This window comes from Dicentrarchus labrax, unplaced genomic scaffold (genome assembly GCF_905237075.1).
Source record: "Dicentrarchus labrax unplaced genomic scaffold, dlabrax2021, whole genome shotgun sequence".
NCBI classification, from domain to species: Eukaryota; Metazoa; Chordata; class Actinopteri; family Moronidae; genus Dicentrarchus; species Dicentrarchus labrax.
This window is the reverse complement of record NW_026136706.1, coordinates 26,291,250-26,317,143: the sequence shown is the minus strand read 5'-3', so window position 1 is coordinate 26,317,143 and position 25,894 is coordinate 26,291,250. Positions and strand designations below refer to the sequence as shown.

The window sequence follows — 25,894 nt, the reverse complement described above, 5'->3', positions numbered from 1 at the left end:
TGGCACCAGAGATTGCACCCCGCCGGTTACTGGTCATTTCTTCAAGGAATTGGTATTTAAAATTGGGTAGCTGTACTTAACACAGAAATACACAGAAATAATTTGAGATGACAGTAAGCTAAATCCAAGCACTTTTAACGACCTCTCTTTTTCTGAAAATCCAAGCACTTAAAAGATTAAGATTTTTCAGTCCAAGCAGCTTCAAGTACTTTCCAGATCCGTAGCAACCCTGCAAATGACATCCTTGAGATGAATAATATGAAGATTAAATAACCAAAAATGATATCAAATATGTATATGTAAAACATTTATTGAGTGTACAAAATGTTCAACAGTTAACCATAAATGAAAACTGACATTTGACATGGCCCCCCCACCCCCACATGAATAACAGGTCTCCATTTTAGTGAATAAAACTTGGGTGTTCTCTCAATAGAACTATCACAGTCAATATCTACATTGTAGCAGAACTAGTCTTGACCAAGTAACGGTCCCTCCAGATCTTTTTAATTTACACAGCCAAAAGTGAATTTCCAGTGGCTCGTCAGAAAGCTTGTGTTACTTTCAAAAACTCTACCGTGATTATAGTTAAGTTTAAAAAAGCTGCAAAAAAACAAACAAAAAACAAACCAAACAAAACTGATGGTCATGCATAGTAATATGCAACAAAAGGTTCAGAAGGCAAATAACTCTTCCATGTACTTCCAAGGAAGTTGTTGAGTTTGAAGCTTAATTCTTCTAAAATTCTATATTAAATTTAATTTAAAAATTGTGAATTATGTTAAATTTTAAATGCAATTATGTGAACAATAGCAATTTGGTATACATAAAAAACACACCTGCAAGGTCTGGCAGGGATTGGTTGAATTTGCATTAATTGACTGAGATTGAGAAGTCCTGGAGGGACTAAATTACCATCATATAGAAAGCTTGCAATTCCTGTGTTCTACAGATCAATGGTTCTAAACATTTTTGGTGTTAAGGACGCCCAAATTCATACACATCAGGATGCAGACCTGTATTTAATAAGATCTAGTTATTCTATAACTGTCTATACTGTAGATTGGCAGATTAACAGTAAAGAGTGTGAAACATTAACAGAAGTGTTATTCTTATACATTTCTTTGTAAATTAATACAGCCCACATTTTTCTGGGGACTGCAGGTTGAGAACCACTGTTATAGAGCAAATCAAAATCAAATCAAATATTAACTTAGTAGTCACAGGTAGTCTAACACTTCCAGACTTCATGTAACTGAAATATTCAAATTAGAATACCACTAGACAAGAAGTTTCTTCTGCCAATAAAAAACTGAGACGACTTAAAACTCTCAGCAAAACACTATAGGAGTATTGTTCAGTATTGTCTTATTAGAGTCCAGATTTTTTGTTTGTTTGTTTTACCCCTGTAAGGTCATGCACACCAAACCTTAAATCACCCAAGAAATCCTAAACAAAAAGTAGTATGTAAACATGTAAAATCGATTACATAAACAAGAACTATATAGAAAAATAACTAGCAATGTAACACAGCATACAAACACAATAAAAATTAGTTTCCAGATGTCACACAAGTTGTGAGCAAAACTTGTACTTCCAAAATAATGTAAGAGAAAAAAAGCATGATGCAATCAATCAAAAAAAATAAAAATCACCTCATATATCGCATTATGTACTCAAATGTTAGTTTCTCAGTTTACCTTGTGTGTACTCAAAAATGGAGGCAAAGTTATGTCAGTTTAATATTTCAGATTGATAAAGCCTGTCCCAAGGCTTATCTTTTAAGCATATTATTTCAGAGGCCCAGCTGGGGATCAAAACCACAAACCCACATGCCCAATTTGACTCCAGGATGGGGCGTTAAAAAAAAAAAAAAAAAAAAAAAAAAAAAAAAAAAAAAAGGGACTCTCGTCTGCTGTTTGGTTCCATACACTGCTAATTATAGGATTACGAGCTAAAGGCAAGTTTCAGTAAACATTTTTTCCTGTCTCTATACACGCATTTCCTGTTTGACGTCGGCAGCTTCAGCTCATTCTTGTGGGCTAAAGAAGATTGAACATCTAGCAAGCCTGAGAGCCACTTATTTTTCAAAAGTATTGGTGGACTGAATCAGAACTAAAACATTAGTGAACTCACGGTCAACAAGAACACACACAAGCGGTTGTCAGGAATTTGAAAAAAACTCTTCATATCATGACCTGAAAATTTTTGTTGGGCTACTTGGAGGAGTCACTGAATTAATAGCACGTTTTCCATGACACACAACATTTTCTTTGCACTACAGACCACAAAAGGCAGGACGGATAACCTGTTCTCTACTTTATCCACTTCCACTGCTATCAGAAGTCAAAGATTGTCAGTCAAAATGAACCAGTACTGTTTCTGTTTAAGAGTTGGCTGTGCTGGAAGGAGCCCCTACAGGTAATAGCAACAGCTAACTGTGAAACACAGCTTTAATGCAGAACTGGGAGATAGCATCACAAGGGTTCAAACCTTTCCAGCAATGTCTTTCTTTAATTCAGCTCTGCCAAGTTAGACTAAAATCAGATGGACAATCACATGTCATTATCTTTAAACAAAAAGAGAGAAGGAAATGAGGACAGAGACAAATTACAGGGATGGCGGGCCAGCTGGTCATGTAAAGACCAAGGTTTGGAGTTCATCTGTGTGGTCTGACCTCTCAAGTTCAAAACTTGCGACTTGCAAACTAGCAGTCGATTTACAAGCTAAGTTTTGATTGGGGAATTCGGAGAATTCATAATAAAGAAAGACTGCATAATTTCAACAGGCTTTTTGATCAATCTGTAATTTCCACTGCATTCCTATGCAAATATTTCAAAGAAAGACCTACATAGAAAATACAGAGAAAAATAAGGACCTATTGGCCAGAAAAGTCTTGATTTTTGAGGGGGGATTCAATTAAGAGTTGTTCATCATTTGTTCAACACTCAAGTTATTAATAATGTCTATGGCCACACAGCGCAAGTCCTTTACCTTGAGAACTCAAATAACAGGTTCTTTTAGTTGATTTCAGTAGATGAGGGATAAAACCAAAATGTTTACCGCAGAAGAATGAATGACATCCGGTGGAATGAATCACTGACATGTAGGTACAAGTACTATTAGTACAGGTGGGAATATTCAGCTGCAACTCCACAGTTTGACTGAATATCTGGATCCATCATATTTGCCTGAGCCACAGACATTGGCTATAAATTGTTAGGGAAAGGATTCATATTAAAGCAGGTCCAGAAATGTGGAGGGCAGTAAAAACAGTCCATTAGTCCAAAAATTGTTATATTGTCTTGAACAATAAAAACACCAAGATGAGGCAATGGACATGATCATGTCTGGGTAGTTCTAGAGAAAAAATATATATAATGGGGAAGTCAAAGCGGTCAACTATACAGGAAGGCTTCACATGATGGCACACTCTCTGGAGGACACCTTGCCCTGTAGGAGACACAAAACAGTTCAGATAATCATTTAAAGAAACTTTCTATGAGGCATTTATATGGACATTGCAATTTTATTATTACATAATTTGATTCAACACAAATTTTAACAATGTATTGACCCCAAAACATGATACAAACATTTGGCAAATTGGGCAAAACATTTTCGACATTAAAAACATGCACTCAAGTTGCCAGTTTATTAGGTAAAGCTAAACTAAGCTCTGCTAAAACTAATGCAGTATAATACTAGGGATGTGTGTGTTTAGTTAACTAGTCAGTTAAACAATGCAAACTTGCTACCTTAGTTGGTTAGAGAAATACTGGTCATTCAAACTATTATTTATATTTCATAGGGTTAGGGTTAGCGTTATCCTGCAAGGACAGCAGGCTGCTGGCGCTAGCGCTAGTAACATTAGTCATCCTCAGCAAAACAACATGAGATAGAACTTGAGAAATTGATCATGCTGCCATGGGTTAGACACAAATTTGATTAGTTGCCTACTGGAAGGAATGAAGTCTCTGATCAGCATAAATGAGGACATCAAAGTGCTCCTTGCGTTATAAAGACACAGCTTTACCAGGGACTTCAATAAAACATCATTTGGATTCCATGTCTTGCCAAATTTCCCACACTCAGCTACCAATGCAAAACATCTCTCACAATTGACGTACTGAAGTAATTTTCTGTACTGGCTATCATTGTACTTTTTAACCACAAGATGCCAGTATTGCACTGTGATTGCCGGTACATACAACTACTGTAAAAATCATAATATTGGCTGAATCTCTAATATAGGCATAGTCAGAAGTTTGCTGTGTAGGGCACACCGCTAATGCATGTAGATGTCTATGAGCTAATTGTTGACTAACACTGCAATGCACCTCTACTGTTGGTCACTCTTTCTGAATTGCCATGTAATGGAATTGAGGGCTAATTATTTTTGGTTGATACAAAATATATCATAAACAGTGGGAGTCATGAAGAAGAGATTCTCAGACACAGGACACCTGAGACCATTAGACATTCAGTGTGACAAGCGTGTAGGTGTAAACTACTTTTGTTTTCAGGTTTTAGTCTTCTAGACACTATAGAAATGGGCATTATTGACAGTGTTACCAAATAATTCATTTAATTGACTGATGAACTTCCCTTTCTTTCAGTCAATTAAATGAATTATGTGTGGTATGTGCAAGTGAAAATACAAAAATATCATACTACTCACCAGAACAAGTTACGTTCGAGTACGTAAAGGGTGAACAAAGTAAAGAGACATAAAATGAAATGGGGGAACTTGCTTTTTGTATACTTATACAGGTAAATCTGGCAAGAAAAACAAGTATACTTACTGTTTGTGCCACTTCCTCCTCTTCCTCTCCGTTCTCTACCTCCACCTGAGTCTTGGTTACACTCCTTCTGGCCACCTCCTGCAAGACAGTCAGCCCACATGAAACAAAACAAAAACACTAAGCTTAAGTGCCCCCAGCAAGCATAATAAAGGGCAACAACATTCAATATGGAAAATGTGTTGGTCAAAACAAGGACACATAACACATAACTGGTCATGCATGGATGTCTCTACCTCGCCGTCAGTGTTGATTAAAGTGGTAACTATGTCATTTCCTGTTCCCCAGGAAGTCTGGCTCTTCCACAGCAAGTCAGATGGTGGACTGTGGGCCACACCAGCATCAGCAGACCACACCTGTATAAGTACAGTTCAGGCAAATACATTGAAGAAACTGCTTATTGAAGAAACTCTGCTTAATAACTTTACAGAAACCTGCTCATGTCAAATTTTATCAATAACATACTATTGTCAGTCATTTTGTGCTGCTTCACATTGACTTTCATAATGCACATTTTACATTAAAATGACATATACAAAGAGTGAATTTGCTTATATGTATATTAACTGACTGTAGTCAGCTGGACAGGCGTCAAAATTAAATATGAATAATTTGTTCTTATTCTTTGGTACAAAGTAGGTCAAATTGAAACTGTTCAGCTCTGAGGATTATCCTGAATGAGGTTGTGGTTGGAAAAACATATTGCTGTTTCTTTTTACAAGGACAGCACTTGCTCACGAAGTTGTATTTTTTACAGAAAGGTTTAGTATTGATATATTTAACCAATTTTATTCCTACTTTCTTAATAACGCAGGGTTCATGATGAAGTGTCCCATTCATGTAGGTTGTCAGTGTTTATTGGACACTTATAGATCGCTTTTGTTGGGTTTACATAGGCAATCTTAGTAAGGGGCTAAAATACAATTCAAAATTCCTAGCAGAAATCTGTAATATACTGTGAGGGTGGCAGCGCCTCAGAGGTAGAGCAGGTCATCCACTAATCAGATTGGCAGTTCGCTCCCCGGCTCCTCTTGCTGCATGTCGAGTTATCCTTGAGCAAGATACCGAACCCCAAATTGCTCCTGATGCTGTGCATCAGTGTTTGAGTGTATGAATGCTTAGTTTCGCTGCCATCAGTGTGTGAATGTGCGGATGGGTGAGTGGTGTAATGTTGTGAGAAGTAGGTGGTATTCCTTTAAGAGACTGAGGAAGTCATGTTTGTGTTTACAGTCTGAGTTAGTTGCGCAGAGTGAGGATGCGACATGTTACTTGTGACAGTGCAATGAGAGTTTATTAAAGCTTCAAGTCCAAATCTATAAAAGAGTGAGGACATTGCATTTCTACAATGGCGACGAGGATGCTGCGCAATTGTTGTGAACGAATCCACGCAACGGAGTTGTTACTTCCTGCACACGACCACTTTGCCTGCTAAACCACAGGAGAGCCACAGTGCTGCTAACGGACTCATGAGTAGATGGTCAAGTGAAAAAAAAAAAAACAAACAAATGCAAAAACCTCTTCGGAGCAATTCTTACGAACTGAACTCTCATCTTGGAAGCTCTGTGAGACGTCGCTCAGCACTACAGTCAAGAAAGGCGTGCTAATACCAAAAACAAAAACAACACGAAAACTAGCAACAACGAGACACACATGGACATACCTGGACAGTAGTAATTCCGAAAAGAAAAAAATAATAAAACAGAGAAACAAAACTACAACAACAATGGCTGGCGTGGCTGAATTACCCTCATTCCCGCTCTTTGATGTAAATGCAGAACCAGCCTCCCTTTCCCTAACATGGAAAAAGTGGATGAAGAGATTTGAAACGTTTCTCACTGCAGCTGCCATAACTGAGAGAACAAGAAAAAGGGCTATGCTTCTGTACTATGCTGGAGAACAAGTGCAGGATATCTTTGAGACTTTTCCTGAAAAAGGACAACCAGATGATTTTGATAAGGCAGTACAGTTACTCACCGAATACTTCAGTCCAAGTCATAATGTAGAATACGAAATCTACATATTTCGACAATCAAAACAAAACCCAGGTGAAGCTGTTGATGCATTTCATACCAGACTGAGACAGTTAGCTCAGAATTGTGAATTCACTAATGTGGACAAAGAAATAAAGTCTCAGATAATACTCAGCTGCACATCATCACGTCTCAGGAGAAGGGCACTGAGAGACCCAGATATGACTCTAAAAGGACTTTTGGATCTCGCCAGAGCTTTTGAAACCTCAGAACTTCAGGCCTCTGGCATGGAAAACAAACATGAAACGGGACAGATTGCAGCCATGCCCAACACAAGAAACAAAAAATGGACCACCTCTGGGCCCCAAACGGCGAACACAGAACAGCGAAATCAGCCAAAGACGAAATGCAGGAATTGTGGAGGTACATTTCCTCATCAGGGTGGTCAGTCGGCATGTCCAGCGAAAGGCGTCCAGTGTCGAACATGTGGGAAATTCAACCACTACGCCCGCTGCTGTCTCTCTGACCCTGACAAAAAGGTAAAACAAAACCAACATGGACAGAAAATGAAACCAACTCAGAGCACACAAAAGATGACATGGCCTAACCGACGCAGACAAGTTAAAACCATTCTTACTAACGATGCTGAAACTGCCCCCATCAGTCATCTAGCTGCTACTGACTCAAGCACAGACGAGGAGTATGTCTTCGTCACAAAAGATGCAGAGGGCAGAGAACCGCCAGTGAGGTCAGTCATGATAGCTGGTGAAAACATTGATGTTCTTGTTGATTCAGGAGCCTCAGCTAACCTCCTGGATGGAAAAGCCTACAGCACATTGAAAACCAAACTCAAACTTGAGCAGTCAGGCAAAAGAATCTATCCCTATGGTGCAAAAACTCCCCTCTCTCTTCATGGCAAAGCCACCACAACAGTCTCTGCTAATGGACGAACAGCTCAGGCAGCATTCTACATTGTTGACGGAAACTACGGCTCACTGCTAGGCCATGACACTGCAACTGCCCTGGGACTCATACATGTGGTGCACTGCACTCAGACCATACCACGGAACCTGTCTAAAGCAGAACAGCTGCTCCTGCAATATCCAAGTCTCACCTCAGGCATAGGGAAGCTGAAAAACTTTCAAGTTAAACTGCACATTGACCAAAGTGTGCGACCAATCGTCCAGCCCCACCGTCGTATTCCCTTTCACATGAGGAAGAAAGTAGAGGAGGAGCTACAATGCTTGGAGGACCAAGGCATTATTGAAAAAGTAGAGGGTCCAACACCATGGGTGTCATCCATTGTGGAATCACCAAAACCAAAAAACCCAGAGAAAATACGCCTCTGCATAGACATGCGCCTGCCTAATACAGCTGTCCAAAGAGAGAGACACATAGCACCTACTGTGGATGACATCGTACATGATCTCAACGGTGCAACCATGTTCTCAAAGCTGGACCTCAACGCAGGATATCACCAACTGGAACTAGCACCTGAATCCAGATACATCACTACATTCTCAACACATGTTGGACTGAGACGATACACACGACTCATCTTCGGAATTTCTTCAGCAGCAGAGGTTTTCCAACACGCAATCCAAAATGTGCTCCATGGAATACAAGGAGTCAGAAACTTCAGTGATGACATCATAATTTTTGGTACCACCCCTGCAGAGCATGACCGTTCCCTGGAGGAGGTTTTCAAACGACTCCATGACAACAATCTCACGATCAACAGAGACAAATGTGAGTTCCACAAAACATCTCTGGAGTTCTATGGCTACGTCTTCTCAAAGAACGGTATCTCACCTGACCCTAAGAAAATACAAGCCATCACACACATGTCACTCCCACAGAATCCAAGTGAAGTCCGCAGCCTACTGGGGATGGCCAACTACAGCGCACGTTTCTTCCCGGACTTCTCCTCAATCACCCAGCCACTACGCGAGCTCACAAAGAAAGACGCAGAGTGGTCATGGAAAACGGAACATACAGAGGCCCTCAGTCAACTGAAGGACAGGCTGATCAGCAATCCGGTCATGAGCTATTTTCACCCTGAGAGAAAGACAAATGTCACTGAGGAAGTCATGTTTGTGTTTACAGTCTGAGTTAGTTGCCGCTGCATGAGCAGAGTGAGGATGCGACATGTTACCTGTGACAGTGCAATGACAGTTTATTAAAGCTTCAAGTCCAAATCTATAAAAGAGTGAGGACATTGCATTTCTACAAGTGGCATGTAATGTACAGTGCTTTCAGTGGTCGAAAGGCACTATGTAAGTACAATCCATTTACCATTTAAAATTAAGTGTAAGAAAAGTGAAATGTGAAAGTGTTATGGATGAACTGAACCTTTAAGCTGGCTTCAAAATTATGCAAGCAAAGCAAAAATATAATAAATAATAAAAAATTGTAACATTCACTTCCACTTTATATTCCTCACCGTGACTGACTGTCCAGCCTTGAGCACAAACTTTGGAGAGAATTTGTAGATGACCTCGTCCCCATTGTCAACCTGTCTCTTCAACCTCCAGTTGCCCAAAAGTTGGTCCTGCAAAGCACAAGAAAAAAAAAATGCATTAGAGAGACTTTAGTACAAAATGGAGAATTGTATAACTCATCTCTGATTAATAATCTCTTGTTTTACACAAACTGTTATTATGTTCACTGTTTGGGTTCATTGTACAGTTTATCAGTTGTTCTCTACTGTTATTGTTATCATTGAATATAATATGAAATATCCATAAAATATGTCACTTAGTCAGTTTACTTAATGACAGAAAAGGGCTCCCTTAAGGGGAAAGATTGGGAACCACTGATCTAGAGAACAGAAGGGAAGAGAGAGAAAATCATATGTCTAGTGTGTTAGCAAACATTTGCTTCCTTCAGAGACAACTACACATTGTTACACCTAGGGTTTATTTTTGTAGGGTCATTGGTTTTATTGGTCATGATAACATTGTACTCTGCTGAGATCTCAGAATTCTATGACTTTGCTAAAGGTAGCTTCAACAGGGCAAGAAACATGCACGACTGAGACTATATCTGGAGGTGATCAAAAATATCCCTAATAATCCCTCATTGAAAACTGTGTGCACAATTACAGTAAGTAAAGTAGAAGTTGAAGCACAAAGTGGGTACGAGTTTGTTATTTTCCTACCAAATATGTTTGGATAAAATGTTACCATTACTGAAACAATGACCAGAGGGATGAAATGGGAAAGTTGTAATAAACTGTAGTTTTTCTAAAAGGTGTGTACAGGCTGTTACAGGCAGTGTATTCTCTCTAGGGAGCACATGTTAAAGCCCATGTGATAAAAGTAGAGAGACAAGAAGAATGGGGAGGGAAACTAGAGGAAAATAACTGGAAATAATTGGATATCCTAGTTTTTAGATCAACAGAGTTTTACACACACACACACTTTTTGCAGACCTCAGGAGTCTAATTAGTCTTATACCACTCTTACACACCTGCTCCGTATCATTGGTCAGTGTGACTGCATTTCCATCCATGTCAGTGGGTGATATGGTGACTGCTCCACTAGCTGTGGCCTCTTCTGACACCAGCAGCTGCCCCTCTCCTCTTCCCACCTCTGGGACATCCTTGGACTCCACTCTCTTCCTCTTGGAGGAGCGGGAGGAGGAAGATCCTGTTATCCTGGAAACACTGACTCGAGACGATGGGCTGGGGGACAGCTTCAGTCTGAAAGAAGCACACCAGTCACTGGTAAGTTAATGGCTACCTACCACTTCATGACACAGTGGGTCTGAGCTGTCAGAAGTTAGCAGAAAAGACAGTCACTTCCTGCCATTCAAATGAGAATCTAATAATAGCCACTCTCATAATTACATAATGTGAGAATATAAGTGAATATCACTGCTATCATTGATAACACACAATCAAACTTCAAATCTGGGACAGATTTTCATTTACAACATTCAGCCATTTCACATTGTAGATTGTAACATGTTACTTAGGTGTGTTGTACCTGTGCTCCTCTCCCTCCAGCAGTTTCCTGTATGCGTTGATCTCCATATCTAGGGCAAGCTTCACATCTAACAGCTCCTGGTATTCACTGAGCTGAGCATTCATCCTCTCTCTCAGTTCGCTCATCTCTTGTTCTTTTCCTTCGTTGGCACGGCGGTGCTTCTCTCGCTCTGCTGACAGAATTTCCTCCAGCTCTCTGATACGATCCTCTGAGGCAGCTGCCTAAAAGCACACACACACACACACACACACACACACACACACACACACACTAGTGAATATATTTCATGAAGCTGAATAGGAGTACCTGTAACTGTCAGAGATGTGGATGAAGTCTAGATTTGTGTGTACAGGTGATCATTTAGTACCTGTTTCTGCAAAGCACTCAGCTGATATCCAAGACTCTCTATTCTCATACGGGACTCCTGCAGCTCCTCCCTAGCTGTGCTCATTGCCTTGTCATTGATCTCAGAGGACACCTTGGCATTATCCAGCTAGAAGGAGACAGACACTGTGAGAAAGGGTTTTTTGCACATCTTCCAGCAGTATGCAGCTGAACTGTTGAGCTGAGTGTTTCGCAGCTCGAGGACAGCAAACTTCCAGAGGTAAATTTTCAGCCTTCAATGGTACAAACAGATGAACATTTCGACATTACTGTGTCCTCATTACAATCAAAAATCAATCATTTTTTCCCCCTTGGAAGACTGTGTGAGAGTCAAAAGACAAGAGAAAAAAATTATTTGTTTCTCACCTTGGCCTGGAAGGTTTGCTCCAGTTCTTCCTTATAAAGAGACACTTGCTCATCATGTTGCCTCCTCAGGTCCTTGCGGGAATCACACAAACATGATTAATACTAATCCTCAAACAAAAGCTCCCCTGGGGACAACAACAGAACCATGTCACAGCTGTTGTCAGTTTCTCTGCTGAACAAAGATTACTGAGCTCACACAGGATATCTGCTCATTCATTTTTAGTTGTTTTCTGTCTTCAGGTAAGTATAAGGGGAGTTTATGAGGACCAAAGATTTATTATACAAAATTATATATAATATGCAAAAACGGATTACATGCTTTTATTAAAATTGAGACAATTAATATTTTTTACAGCCTGGTATTTGTTAAATTTTGGTTACTGTGTTTTAGCAGCCAAGCTAAACATGACCATACTTTGTGGTAACATGCAATCAGATGGTTGTACCTACATTTGTAATATTGTATAATGCAAAATCCCACTTCAGCACACTGAATTTACACACATTAGTGAGCACTGCCAAAACACAGGTTTAAAATTTCAAAACACATTTGCAATGTGCTGAGGAAAATACATTCATTGCGTTTCATCTGTGATTGACCGTTGCTCTTATAATATATTCATATGAACCCCATATTTGCATTCTTTGTCACTGATATTGTATATTTAAATAATTAGTTTCTATAGTCCAGCCCTATCACAGACATGACAGCTGCTGTAAACTCACCCCCTCACCTGTAAAGCTTGTGCTAGTTTCACCTCGAAGTCCTGTCTGACTCCAGAGTCCACCTCCACTATTCTCTGCTCCTGTCGACGCCGAGACTCACGCACCTCCTGAACACAAGGAGAAAGATCAGAATCAGAATCGGGTTTATTGCCAATTAAGTTTTTGGCCTTGGTGCCTAAAAATCAAACAAAAAATAAAGTACTTTTTAGAATATAAAAGATAGAATGATCTAAACAGTACAGGAATTATATTTACAATGTGTAGGACAGAAGATGGGCAACAGTAGGAAGTTGTTTTCACAAGTTTGGTCTATCTATTAAAACAATTATTCTGCTTTAGTGGCACACGTGGCTATTAGTGATTGCATTCTATTCTAAATACTCACACAAAAACATTTATGGTAGAAATGCTTATGGCAGAGAACACAATAGTGACCTGAAGGATAAATGATGGGTTTGAACAGAAAACATTAAAATATATTGAAACAATAGCCAACAAATGTTTTACTTTTGGTATGGACTTTAGTATGGATTTTAGTTTTAGCTCCAAAAAGTTTAAATTCACATCACATTATGGGTGGACAGCATGGTCTAAAAATATTTTTTTACCCTCACCTGCAACTGTGGCAGGTCACTAGCCACTAGCCCTTTTTAGTTGTCATCAACTACTACCAAAAAGTAGTCAACTGGTCGATTAATTGGGGCATATATCATACTCACCCAATAACAATGATCAATTCTCGTCAATTTCCTCCACCCTCCGAGGCAATAAGTAGGGTAAACACTGGAGCCCATTAACATGGGTTTTGTTTAAAAACAGTGGCAACAAAAAGTAACTATTCCATCCAGTTTCCCAAACTTTATTATTTGTATTTATTTAGGATATTTGAATATTTTTTTTCAAGTTACAATTCCAATGTCTGAATATTCTTAAGAATTCAAAGTCCATTGATATTGGTAAGGGTGTAATTACGATATATGAAATTGTGTCAAAATGGCAATATTATTGTTTATCGCGGTTATTCCTGGGACAATATATTATGTTATTGTGACAGACCTAACTACACATATGGTTTAACCACTAAAAAAAATCAAAATCAATTTATGACACATCTAATTAGAAGCAGGAATATCTTCTCTGCCAGAAGCACCTACTGCAATTCCACCACAAATGCCAGATGCAAAGTTTTCAAAAGTTTTTTTGTATAGTATAGTATGTTTTCTTATATAGATATTCACCTAACTGTATAAACTTAATGAGGAAACAATAAATGGGTAAATTCTTTGGACAAATTCCAAGCATCTCAATTTAATTAGAAGCTTTAATGCTATTATTTATTTAGAATATTACAAGCAAACAGGCAGCTTTATAAGAATATTTAAAAAAGCTAAATTTTTGAAAGAACTCAAAATAATTTACACTTGCCAGTTCAAAGATCAGAGGCTGCATGTCCCAGTAGAAATTGTGGCTATTCAGAAGGGTAATATTTTGGCGAAGAGCTAATGAGACCCACTCCCAGTTAGTAAATTGAATTCTAGTATCGTCTTCTCACATTTATAACAAAGAAAATCAGTTCAGAATTAAGTGAGCAACCGTCAATTTTGTTGTGATGTCTGTATCGCACACTGTTTACTAGCAGATTCTGACCTCCCCAATATGGCGACCGTGCAGACGCATAGAGGCGACATACAGTCGGCCAGTGACTTGCAATTTGCTCCGGCTGCCATAGTCAAGATGGCAGCGGGATTTCATCACCTTGTATCGTCCCTAATGTTAGTGAATCATAACATACTGGGTATGGAATTAATCTGGAGATATAGTTCAAGATGAGACCAAACATTTCTATGAATGTTTTTGAGATACAACAAAGGCTAAAATGTGCCCTGCAACTAGATAAACTTTGTTTTTAACCTAGCAGTTGTTCATTACTTGTGGCCTACTGGCTGGTTAAGAGGAATCAACAGTCAGTAAATAACATTCAAACATTGTGAATCACCACAACCATGAGAGGTCCTTGAGCATAGTCATAAATGTGCTAGATTGGTTGATAGTTGATCATGGAAGTAATTATTTGTGGCAGTCCTACACACCTTTCATTGCTTTTCACACATACTCCTTACCTCCTCAAACATGCTCTTCCTGAACTCCAGCTCTTCACTCAGGGATTGACAGCGGTTCTCCAAGTCTACGCGCATTAGTGTCTCTGCCTCCAGCTGGCGCTTGGCAACAGCATGGCTGTCCTCTGCCTAAACACCACAAAATGCCATAAGAAATTTTAGTACATGGAGACATAAAGTTAACTAACTGATCCAGCATGAGCAAGCTGTAGAAGAAAAGTTGAAAATATTTACGCGTGTATACAGTGGGATAAATGTTGATTTATTCTTTTATTCTGAAATTGGTTTGTTACCGTCCCCTGTGTATTGCTTAATAGGTACCACTTCTTTATATTGGGTCATAATCTTTGACATCATGTGGACTATTATTGTGTTGCAATGCTGGCCAATTTGGATGTGTAATTCCTACATATACAAATCTTCCCATTGTGGCCATTTTAACATGTGAAATGTTCAGTTTCTTTATATCCGTTTAATTTACACTTAATTGATTAGGAAATTGCTCTACTAAACAATCTCGCGTTGACACTGTCACCATTGCCACCAACATAAACATCATCATCCCACATAAGGTAAATATGAGGGGGTGTCCATTTCTCTCTCTCACAAAAAAATTGCTTTGAACAACAGAAAACCTTGCACCTTAGCCAGCAGGCTCTTGACATCTGCCAGCTCAGAAGTAAGAGCAGCATTCTGGCTTAGAGCTGTAGCAAGAGCTGCTTCACTCTTGTTCAGCTGGCCTTCCAAACCAATGGCCCTGGACACTGCGGCTGCAAGTTCACTGTCCTTCTTCTTGGCACTGGAACACATGGACAGAGGAAGAAGAAGACAGTTATTGCTTCAAATTGGCCATTGATCCTGCACTTCCGAGTGACTCTGGTGACTCTGCCCATATTAATATGATCTCAAACATTGTGACGTGTGATAATTGGGTGTACTATATCAAATTACCTGCGTGTGGCTTCTTCCAGTTCAGCCTGCGCCTTGCCCAAGTCTATCTGAAGCCTCGCTCTCTCTTTAGCAGTTTCATCCAAAACCCGTCGAGCATCAGCTAACTCAGCCTCATACAGAGCCTTCAGGCCAGTCACCTAAACAGAAGGACACACAAATTCATAACTTGGCTAGGTGAAAAAGATAAATAAATAAATAATAATAATAACAATAATAACGGGGAAGAAACGATTGTGGAATGGATTTTCAAGTAGTTTTCCAAGATGTGACGAGCTGCAACACATTTTGTATAATAAATACATTTTTAAAAAAAGATGTACATTAAATTATGACTAGAATTGGCTGGTAGGTTGTTCCAAACATCTTGGAGCTCTAACCACATATCTTCTGTGGATGTAGACTTCCTCAAATCCTTCTGTCTCTTCATGTAATCCCAGACACTCAATGTTGAGATCAGGGCACCCCAGTTCCTATGTTTTTGTGCATAGTTGAGTTGCTTGGCCTTGTTTCCATGTCGGAGGTATGGCTTTTTGGCTGCAACTCTGCAAGACCACTTCTGGCCAGACTTCTCCGGACAGTAGATGGGTGTACCTAGGTCCCACTGGTTCCTACCAGTTCTGAGCTGATGGCACTGCTGGACATATTCCAATTTCGAAAGGAAATAAGCTTGATGTGTTTTTCATCTGCTGTACTATATTTCCATGGCCAACCACTGCGTATACAATCCTCAACTTTACTCGTTTCTTTGTGCTTCTTCAAAAGAGCTTGAACAGCACATCTTGATGTCTTGTTGCTGTGCTCAGTCTTGCCATGGTGTATGACCTGTGACATGAAACTGTCTTTCACAACCTCACCTTGGTAGCAGAGTTTGGCTGTTCCTCACCCAGTTTTAAGGCTCCAACACAGCTGTTACCGTTTCAACCTACATGTGAAATTGATGATTATTAGCACCCCTTTGGTATAAATTAATTATTGTTTTGGTCTTTTTATTGCCTTTAATTGATAGCGACAGCTGAAGATAGACAGGAAAAGGGGCTGGGCTGCTGTAGCAAGGACTCGGTACATGGTTGCCAGCTCTACCAGGTGAGGTAACTGGGGGCCCACCTGTTTGGTTGATCTTAAGGCCCGGACACACCAACCCAATTATTGGCCGTCGTCGGACAGTCGGGCGAGGTCGGTGACTCGAGTCGGTTCGGTGTGTCCCGTGCTGTCATCAGTCGGCGTTCATTTTGGCCGATTCGACATGTAGAATCGGCCAGTGGCCATCGGTCTCAATGACCAATCTGATTGGTGGAGTGCTAGCCCTTGACAAGCGAATCAGCGAGTGCACGAGAAAACCGGAAGTGACGATGGTAAACATACTATGCCAACGCCAGTATCTTGTTATTATTAGCCATCGTATTTTCCGTTCAGCGAGTAATGACAATAACAATCCTTCTTGACTACTATCAACACTCTCTGATGAAAACAAGGACTGACGAAAGCGTGCTCTGTGTTTACTAGGTCTAGAGTGATCCGTCATTTCCGGTTTTTTTTTTTTTTTTTGGGACGACAACACAGATTAGCGCCGCCTGCTGTTATGGGGACGTATTACGCCTCGCGCACACGCAGAACGTACGCTCCAGTCGGCTTCGGTTTGGTGTGTTCGGTGGCATTTTTTTGACCGACTCGGGGAGACGGGAGCCGACTGATCAGTCCGACTGCTTTTCTGCCGACGGTTGGCTGTCGGGTTGGTGTGTCCTGGCCTATAGACCTAACTATAATCCTACAAAATCCCTGACTTTGTAGTCAGTGTACCTATAAGAATTGATGCTGGTTTAAAGGCAAATCACCAAATATTGACTTTGATTTTTCTGTTGTTCGCTTACTTTGCATTTTGTAAATTGATAAAAAATAAACAATTATAATTTTTTATAGCATTTTTTCACACATGCCTAAAACTTTTGCAAAGTACTCTATATACATGCACACACGTGCATATATATGAATTTGAATATACCAATTGGAACTACTGTATGTGTTTGTTTGTTGGATCGGATCACACGGGCCAGTCTTCATTCGTCACATGCATCAATGAGCCTTGGCCACCCATGACCCTGTGTCTGGTTCACTGCTTTTTCTTTCTTTAACCACTTTCGATAGGTAATGATCCCTACATCCGAATTTGGCTCTTGTCAAAGTTGCTCAAATGGTTTCTTTGCCCTTATTTCCTGCTTCTTACATATCAACTTTGAGGACAAAATGTTAATTTGCTGCCTGATATCTATATATATATATCTATAGATATATATCCAATCAGTCCACAAGTAGCTGGTCAGACACAGGAGTACTTTCTGTGCAACTCATTCCACCAAAATCCACCACAGAGCGCCAAGGAAGTCATTCCTGCCTGTGTTCATCAAACTCTACAACTCCTCCCTCAGTCATTAAAACTTGAAATGTTACTGTAGTTAATGTGCAACAATCTTATTCATTACTCAGTACACTTCTGTCTGCCATATACTGTGCATATATTCTTCCATATACTATCATATATTGTATTATAAATATCCATTAACAAATTATAAGAAACGTTTCTTGTTATAACGTGATGAGTCCGTGTGTCGTAACACATGTACGTCAAAACATGAAAAACATCTTGCTATAACAAAAAAAACTTGTCACTTTATAACGTGACACTAATCCGTTTTTTTCTTTTTCTAGCGTGGGAGCAATATTAGTAGTTATTAATTAGTATTACCACAGACGTAAGGGCGGTAGTAAACAGCGCAAACTAAAGTACCATAAAACTTTAATTAAACGTTACTGAAACAAGTTATAACGTTAGTGCTTCACAATAATCCACGTTATGCAAGTTTTGAAGTCAAGTAAAGTACCCTAACTAAAGTTACATATAATATGTTGTATTTATAGATTGGCGCGCATAACCACCCGCTCAATCCTCCCGGTCCAGCTACATTTAAACAAATATAAGGAAATGCCATAGCATGTATTATTGACGTCAACAAAGTTGTTAACTAAGTGACTTTACATATATGTCATCTATGTTCATAAATTAGAGCATTTCGCCGTCAAATTAATATTTGAGCAAATAGTCAGTTTACACGTTTTAATGGCCAATTGCCATTATTAAAGGTAAGTAACGAGTCATCCTTAATCATTAGTATTGCTCTGAAATTATCTGTATCGATTCTTCAACGACATGTGTACAAGTATTTTAGCTTGATTCACGGAAGACTTGCACCGTAAGTGATCTTGTGTGGCTGGTCTACGGATGGGCGCAAACAGTTGAAGCTGGACTCACCTCTCTAGTAGTCACCTCTTCTTTCTCAGACACTTTGACCATTAGCCGGTCATTCTCCAGTTCCAATGCCCGGACACGGTCGATATACACCGCGAGCCTATCGTTCAGGTGCTGCAAATCTTGTTTCTCTTGTAAGCGAGAGATCCGGGTCGGTGAAAGAGGTGTAGAGGCCGCCGACCGGCCAGCTTCACGACTTGGGGTAGCAGTCGCCATAACGGTTCTTTCAAGAAACCCGAGATTGCTTCACCACTCAGTGAGCAATATAAAACAAACCTACGACTGCTGTCGTCGTTAAATGAGGATGCAAACACTGATTTAGCTTTTTAATTGAAGATATGATGTCAATCAATGAGCAGTAAGCTCAAGCAATGTCTCAGCGTTGCCTGAAACAGTGATGTGATCCAAGATGGCCGACGCCGCTAACAGGACCCAGGACCGCGCCAAAAGCTGAGAATGCTTCCTGTCTCGCAATGGATGATGGGTGTATGGGACAGAGAGAGGGAATAGACATCTAGTAGAAATGTATTGAAAGCTCCCAGAGTTCGTGCGTACAACCTCCCAGCGCTGTTAAATATCATATTATCGTCATGACTTATTTTGTTATTTAAAGGAGAGCCCATACAACACCCAACTAATTTTCTCTGGTGTCAAGTGGTTCGTTTGTTATTTAAAACGTCTCTCTCGTCGTACCCCTTAATACAACCAGAGCCCGTCTACATTCTCTGATACAACCATAGTTGGTACTGACAATATAAAAAAAATTGTCAATATACCGTTCAGACCATGTGACCAAACTTTATCCTTGGTATAATGTATAATCCTCCTTCCTGTTTACACTGGTTCTTTCATTTCGCCTACTTTATTGTACAATTGCTATCATATACAGGTCATAACCACGAGCTCAGAAGTTCATTTTGAATCCAGGAGGGTGCGCAGTTTCTTTTCTGTTTTATTTGTTGTTATGCACTGTTTAAATTTTTGTACTGCTCCTCCTAGTTCTGACCATTGAACACGGAAAAAGTGGGAGTTCATCACCTGATTCAAGACGTGAAAGTTTTTTTTCTTATAGGCAATCAGGGACGATGTCTCCCGTTCAAGTATTCATTCAAAAGATTCACTGTGTACTTCTTTGATAAAAAGGTATGATGAGTTATTTAACTATGATGAGTCAAATACCATTAACATCTGCATGCCATTACAATTAGTCTGATTTCACATCAGCAGGCAGACCAGCACATCCTTAAAATATGTATTTCAATTTTAAGAAGGTGATTGTCATATTTATATCCAGACTTAACTGTAATCACACCAATGTATTGCCTTCCATCTGTGAATGTAACAAATTAATCTGCTTTGGCTCAATTATAGAAGACCAATATACATGAAAAAGTCTTAAGTCTATGAAGACCTAAACTGTTTTATACACTAATTTCTAGCAATATACTGGAAATTATTGTTATGCCAGACACATCCATACAGTCTTAAGCAATCCTTTACACCAAGCCCTGCCATAAAACCTGCCATTAAGAAACATACATTATGTGGAGTAGTGTCCATTAATTTACATGAAATTGCAGTGTGCAATGGTGACATTTTGAAACATGTTCGATTGGGATTTTTCAAAAAAAGAGGGAAAAAAAAGGCATAACATTTTCAAGTGTCGAGATGGAATTTGTTCCACGGACCCGATGACTGCTGCAAAATGAGCAAAAGCAAAGTAGAAGACAGACTATCAGTCTTGATTTTGTAGTTTAGAAAACTTTTATTAAGAGACAAATTAGTCTTTCTTGGCGGCAGCCTTCCTCATGGCAGCCAGTACATTGCTCAGCTCCTCTCGCTTTCTCTTGGCCCGAATGTGAGTACCAATCTGGGGAAGAAACACAGTAACTTTAGACTGACCTGTCATGTTATACTTGCTTCAATCTCAGACCGCTGACTCATCGTGATGCCACTTAATCTGGCCAGATGATTAAAACTCCATAGGTACAAGGACTACAAATATGTACAAAGGCAGAAATATACATACACTCCAGATTTCTGAAAGCTGTGTATAGGTTTCTCAGTCACTGCAGTAGTATGCATGTGTAAAAGTATTTTACTCCCATACTTAAAGAGAACTTAATGGAAAAAATGCTAGAGATGCACCGATATCTGCCTTGTTGATTGACAGTGGCCTATCAGTAAATAAGATGCTTTTCACCAGTATCAAGGCAGATGTTTTAAATACTGTGTCACATCAATTTTGCACTGGTTAAGTATTGTCGGTTATTTCCAACTCTAATATTGGGGAAATAAACACCCTTTTCCCAGCACTGACACAAATTGCATACAAATACTGATGTGCTCCAGATAGCAGCACACTGTCCTGCTCTGCGTCTCACAAGTCTGTTTCCTTGGCACAAAAAGACGAAAAAATAAAAACATCGGTACCGGCTCAGAATTTCCATAAATGCTGTGGCTGTTTAGCTGTTCAGGTTTACACTGGTAAGTGCCTTTCAAATCTCTGACAGAAATAACAACTCACCCTCTTCTTGATAAACTTGAGGGCTCTCTTGTCCTTTGACACCTTCAGCAGCTCCATGGCTCGTCTCTCATACGGAGCAAAACCACAAACTTCACGGATCATGTCCCGAACAAACTTGCTGTGTTTGGTCAGACGCTGCAGAGGAAAGACAAGGTATTAGACGATGCTTAAACATAGTCCTCATTATCTGAAATATATGATCAGTTCAAACTCTTAACTAGTGGAAATTATGGTCAATTGAGGTGGACAATGTTTTAAAGATAATTCCCATCTTCAGTAGTACATTGACACTGAAAAAAGGTCTTATGACAATGTCTAACCATTTACTTTGTCTAAAAAAAAAGCTTATAAAAATTTAAATAAATGTTTTTATTACAAATATTCAACCAGATTTAGTTTCACCCTGCATAGCCAACACTGTAAATTTCTGACCATACCAAGTAGTAAGGTAAAGGTAACATTTAATAATTGAGCTCTATTCATATCACACTGTGACTCATTAAATGTGACAAATATCAACCATGAGGTTAAAACAAGTTCACAGTGATTACTGGGCCTACACCACACCAGTAAGGTACACTATATCTGAGTTACTTATATAACACTGTAGCATATTGTGCAATTTTTTTTTTTATTTACGGCATCTGAGGATAGGATTATACAATAGGTTTAATTTAAGATGTTTAAAGACCATTCTGAATGCATTTTAAGACCCATTTAACATCTGTACTGAAAAGTTTTATCTAAGATATAAGAGGAAAAATCTGTTTTGTTTTGTCCTTACACTGATCAATACACACGGTTTTCCAAAAACACATTTAAAAGCAAACCGAAAAAAACATCTTTATACATGTAACGTTAACTTTAACAATCCAGCCATTTAAGACCTGTCAAATTCAGATTGAGACCGATTTTAGACCATGTCCCTGCGGACACACTCGACACAGCATGACAGATGTAATAAATACAGACTAATGCATATGAGACTTAAACTATTCAAACTTGTCCTTAAACTTACTTGGAGTCATTCTCTCAAATTCAGTTTCATGCAACTTTATGCAAACTGCAAGATACTTGTAAAATTTGTTTCATATGAGGGTGCAATAAACATTCATATACTGCCTGTTGTCAAACTAGGTTGCTGACTATTGTAATTCACTATGATACTGATATTTAAAGCTGTGAGACCAGCTGTATGCTTTTAAAATAGCTGGCAGGAAAAAAGACTGCAAAACTGTGGTGCTACAAGACAAGGAATGACAACCCCTGGTTACTACCTGTCATTACAGTCACTGAACAGCAGATACTCACCCCGCGTCGGCGGCTGTGTTTGGGAGCAGTCACATTCTTAGTGACTGGATGGCCTTTGTTAAGGCCAACAGCCATGGGGTAGCGAATAGCCATATCTGTAGAAGACCACACAGAAAAGTTCACAAACAACAGATTTTAGTTAGCTGCTTGGCCACTAAGTAGGGACGTCGTATCCTCTTTCAAGCCATCATTGCTGCCTCCAAGTGGCATTGTGTTCATTAAAGATCCCCACGTTCTCCTGGCTTACTGTTGTTTTAAAACTCAACTGCCAACAGCAGCATATTTGACAGCACTGTATTAGAACTTGAAACTGAATACTGAAAAAGAGGGTAACTGTTACAACTTTTAATGGACACATTTTCTACTTAGTAGTTGCTGCAGTGTGTTCAACGAACAGACCGGAGAGGCTGGTTAGTCACCGCTAACGCCGCTAAAGGTTTTCATTAATTTACTTTGTTGTAGTGTAACAATATCGGAGATATATATTAGGTGAAGTCAATAGATTCAATTGAAGTCAGTTTATTATGTACAAATCGACGGATGACGGAGATTATACATGGCTTTTAGCTGATAGTTGTCAACATCAAAATCATACCTGTTGTCTGTGATGGCGGTCAAGCCGGAAGGACTCTTGGTTGAGTGGAGCGTTGTAATGAAGGGGGTTGACCCGGAAGACACTTCTTTCACGTCGGCAGAGCAATGCCCCTGCCGGCCTGGAAGAGATACTGTTTTTTGTTTTGAGGGTCCAAGCATTGACAGTATGGGTCCAAGCAACAATAATGTTGAAACAGTTATTTTTTTTGAAGAATATTTTTTTGGATAAAAAAGTCCTTCCTTTTCAAGTCCAAGTTATACTGTCTATGGTCCAGTCAACTGTATAAAAAAGAGAAGTTGCATAACAAATATAACCCTACATGACCCTACAAGAGAAACCAAATACAAAAAATAACAACAATAATAATAAGTTTGCATGAATTAATAGCTATGATTAATTTTTTGTTACATTGTTTGAAGGTTGATGTAGTATTATAGTGAAAAAGTGGAAAAGGGTTGACAGTCACTGTGAGTACAGGCTGTTGTGCTTTGATAACCATTGCTAAGTATTCAAATGTAGGAAAGTTTCCAAAAGAACACTGAGTGCAGCTAAAACTACTAGAGAAAATAGTGGCAATCCCACACCCTCTTTTGTTTTCTCTACTGGAGCATTAAAAGTTGCTTCAGTTAGAAATAAAAATTTACGACCATGTTCAAAAATAAAAATTATTAATTTAAAACCATTTGCTGGAGAGGGATCTAATAATATTCATATTCTGGAGACGATTAACACGGTATTTCTTTGTGGTATTGAAACTATAACAGTGATCAAGAACCTGTCAGTATTCACAACTGTTGAAGCGTGGTAGGAGTATTTTTATGCAATGTTGTTGCAACAAAATTGAACTACGACTGGTTCCTACATGACATGGATGTCAGTCATCAGTCACAAGACTTTAGTGTGAGGGTAAGGCATTGTGCTGTGTGAATTAGAGGAATGTCTATGGCATCATATCCCCTTTGTGCATGCGCCAGCGTTGTAGTCTGCCGAAAATAAAGTCATAAATTGACTTTTTAATCCAGTTTTAAGCCAGATCTTGGTGGTTTTTAACTTAATATTTGAACCTGATAAAAGGATTTAAGCATTTAGTCATTGGCCAATTATTCAACCTCCTGAATGATGAACATTGAAGGAATCCTAACTGGGAGATGCTTACTCCTGACTGGTGGACACAGGAAGTGAAATTTAACTCTGGCTGATTGTCATATGATTGTTACATACTGCCTGATTGGCTGTTTGTGAAATGCTTTCTCATTTACTAATTTATATGCATCCTGTTAGGGTGTTTGTTAAAATGCTTCCTGATTGACTGTTTTATATGCTGTCCTATTGGCTGACTGCTACAAGCATCCCGATTGGCTCATTGTTACTTGCCTCTCACTGGTTGATTTATATTTATATAAACTGATTGGTTGTTCCTTAAGTTCTTCCTGATTGGCTGTGTGTTAGATGTATCCTGATTGGCTGATTGTTACATGCTTTCTCATTGACTGATTGTTACAGTATATGCATCCTGATTGGATTTTTGTACATGTTTTCTGAATGGCTAATTTATATGCATCCTGAATGGCTAATTTATATGCATCCTGATTGGCTAATTGATATGCATCCTGATTGGCTGTTTGTTAAATGCATCCTGATCTGCTGATTTAAATGCCTTCTGCTTGTCTGTTTGTTCAATGCATCTGTTTGTTAAATGCACCCTGACTGGCTCATTGTTACATGCTTTCTAATTGACTGATTGTTTTATGCTTTCTCATTTGCTAATTTATATTTATCCTGACTGAAATGCATCCTGATTTATGTTCTCAGTGTGTGATTTTTATATGCATCCTGATTGGCTATTTCTTAAATTCATTATTAATGGCTGGGATGTTATATGCTTTCTGATTGGCTGATTGTTCTACAAGCCCCGATTGACTGTTGGGAGATTCAGAATGCTTTCTGATTGGCTAATCTATATGCATCCTGATTGACTGTTGATTAAATGCATCTTGGTTTGCCCAATCTTAGGGCAGGTTAGAAATGGGTCTATAGTTGACCAAACGGCCAACTATAGACCCATTTCTAACCTCCCCTTTCTCTCAAAGATTCTTGAGAAAAAAGTTGCCAAACTGAGAATTTCAGTCAAGATTTAACACAAAGACAGCACTGGTGAAAGTTACTAATGACCTTTTAATTGCATCAGACAATGGACTTGTCTCTGTACATGTATTGTTAGAGCTTAGTGCTGCATTTGGCACCATTGACCATAATGTTCTATTACAGAGACTTGACCATCTAATTGGCATTAAAGGAACCGCACTAAGCTGGTTTAAGTCCTATTTATCAGATCAATCTCAGATTGTACATGTTAATCATGAATCCTCCATGCAGACTAAAGTTAGTCAAAGTTAGTTCCACAAGGTTCTGTGCTTGGACCAATTCTATTCACCTTAAATATGCTTCCCTTAGGCAACATCATTCGGAAACACCATTACTTTCACTGTTATGCAGATGATACCCAGTTATATTCTCTGGGGAAGAAGTGAAGTTACTAACTTGTGCTTTCTCGTCTCGCAGGTTCTCATTGATCCTGGTTGAGCCTGCTGCAATGGTCCTGCTTGACTCCCACTGCTAATATTATTGATATTATTATTATCATTATTATTATTATTATTACAATTACTATTATTACTATTATCATTGCTCATCATCCCCTATCGTTGTTGCTGTTGTCGTTGTCGTCATCATCTTCTTCATGTTCATCATCGCCATCAGTCACTTTGGGCGGCTGTGGCTCAGAGGTAGAGCGGGTCATCCACTAATCGGAAGGTTCCTCTTGCTGCAATGTTGAAGTGTCCTTGAGCAACACA

The 25,894-nt window shown here is 39.2% G+C and overlaps 2 protein-coding genes across 3 annotated transcripts; both read right to left on the bottom strand.

Moving 5' to 3' along the window:
• Nucleotides 1-294: 294 nt before the first annotated feature.
• lmnb2 (lamin B2) lies at nucleotides 295-19,034 on the bottom strand. 2 transcript variants are annotated; one of them, XM_051403291.1, is made up of 13 exons: nucleotides 18,610-19,033; nucleotides 15,306-15,442; nucleotides 14,997-15,153; nucleotides 14,358-14,483; nucleotides 12,246-12,344; nucleotides 11,512-11,583; nucleotides 11,129-11,254; nucleotides 10,762-10,982; nucleotides 10,244-10,475; nucleotides 9,216-9,323; nucleotides 5,039-5,158; nucleotides 4,806-4,883; nucleotides 295-3,453 (listed from the first exon to the last, which is right to left on the bottom strand). In XM_051403291.1, exons 1-13 carry the CDS (start codon nucleotides 18,820-18,822, stop codon nucleotides 3,418-3,420), a joined length of 1,725 nt encoding a protein of 574 aa, XP_051259251.1. In that variant the 5' UTR covers nucleotides 18,823-19,033; the 3' UTR covers nucleotides 295-3,417. The 2 variants fall into 2 exon arrangements, with proteins under 2 accessions (XP_051259251.1, XP_051259250.1); XM_051403290.1 differs by lacking the exon at nucleotides 295-3,453 and adding an exon at nucleotides 3,464-4,673 and having other exon boundaries at nucleotides 18,610-19,034.
• A 1,317-nt stretch (nucleotides 19,035-20,351) lies between these two features.
• On the bottom strand, nucleotides 20,352-23,143 carry rpl36 (ribosomal protein L36). Its single transcript, XM_051403425.1, has 4 exons — nucleotides 23,040-23,143; nucleotides 22,445-22,539; nucleotides 21,134-21,268; nucleotides 20,352-20,476 (listed from the first exon to the last, which is right to left on the bottom strand). Exons 2-4 carry the CDS (start codon nucleotides 22,535-22,537, stop codon nucleotides 20,387-20,389), a joined length of 318 nt encoding a protein of 105 aa, XP_051259385.1. The 5' UTR covers nucleotides 22,538-22,539; nucleotides 23,040-23,143; the 3' UTR covers nucleotides 20,352-20,386.
• Between the last annotated feature and the right edge of the window lie 2,751 nt (nucleotides 23,144-25,894).

What these genes read in the sequence shown, in the direction of transcription:
- lmnb2 (XM_051403290.1), bottom strand. Translation starts at nt 18,822, where the DNA reads ATGGCGACTGCTACCCCAAGTCGTGAAGCTGGCCGGTCGGCGGCCTCT. An exon ending in TGAGTGCTTTGCAGAAACAG is followed by an intron (nt 10,983 to 11,128) that starts GTACTAAATGAT and finishes GTGTGCTTTTAG; the next exon opens with GCAGCTGCCTCAGAGGATCG. An exon ending in TGACCAATGATACGGAGCAG is followed by an intron (nt 9,324 to 10,243) that starts GTGTGTAAGAGT and finishes TGTGCTTTGCAG; the next exon opens with GACCAACTTTTGGGCAACTG.
- rpl36 (XM_051403425.1), bottom strand. Translation starts at nt 22,537, where the DNA reads ATGGCTATTCGCTACCCCATGGCTGTTGGCCTTAACAAAGGCCATCCA. An exon ending in AACACAGCCGCCGACGCGGG is followed by an intron (nt 21,269 to 22,444) that starts GTGAGTATCTGC and finishes TTTCCTCTGCAG; the next exon opens with CGTCTGACCAAACACAGCAA. An exon ending in TCAAGTTTATCAAGAAGAGG is followed by an intron (nt 20,477 to 21,133) that starts GTGAGTTGTTAT and finishes TTTCTTCCCCAG; the next exon opens with ATTGGTACTCACATTCGGGC.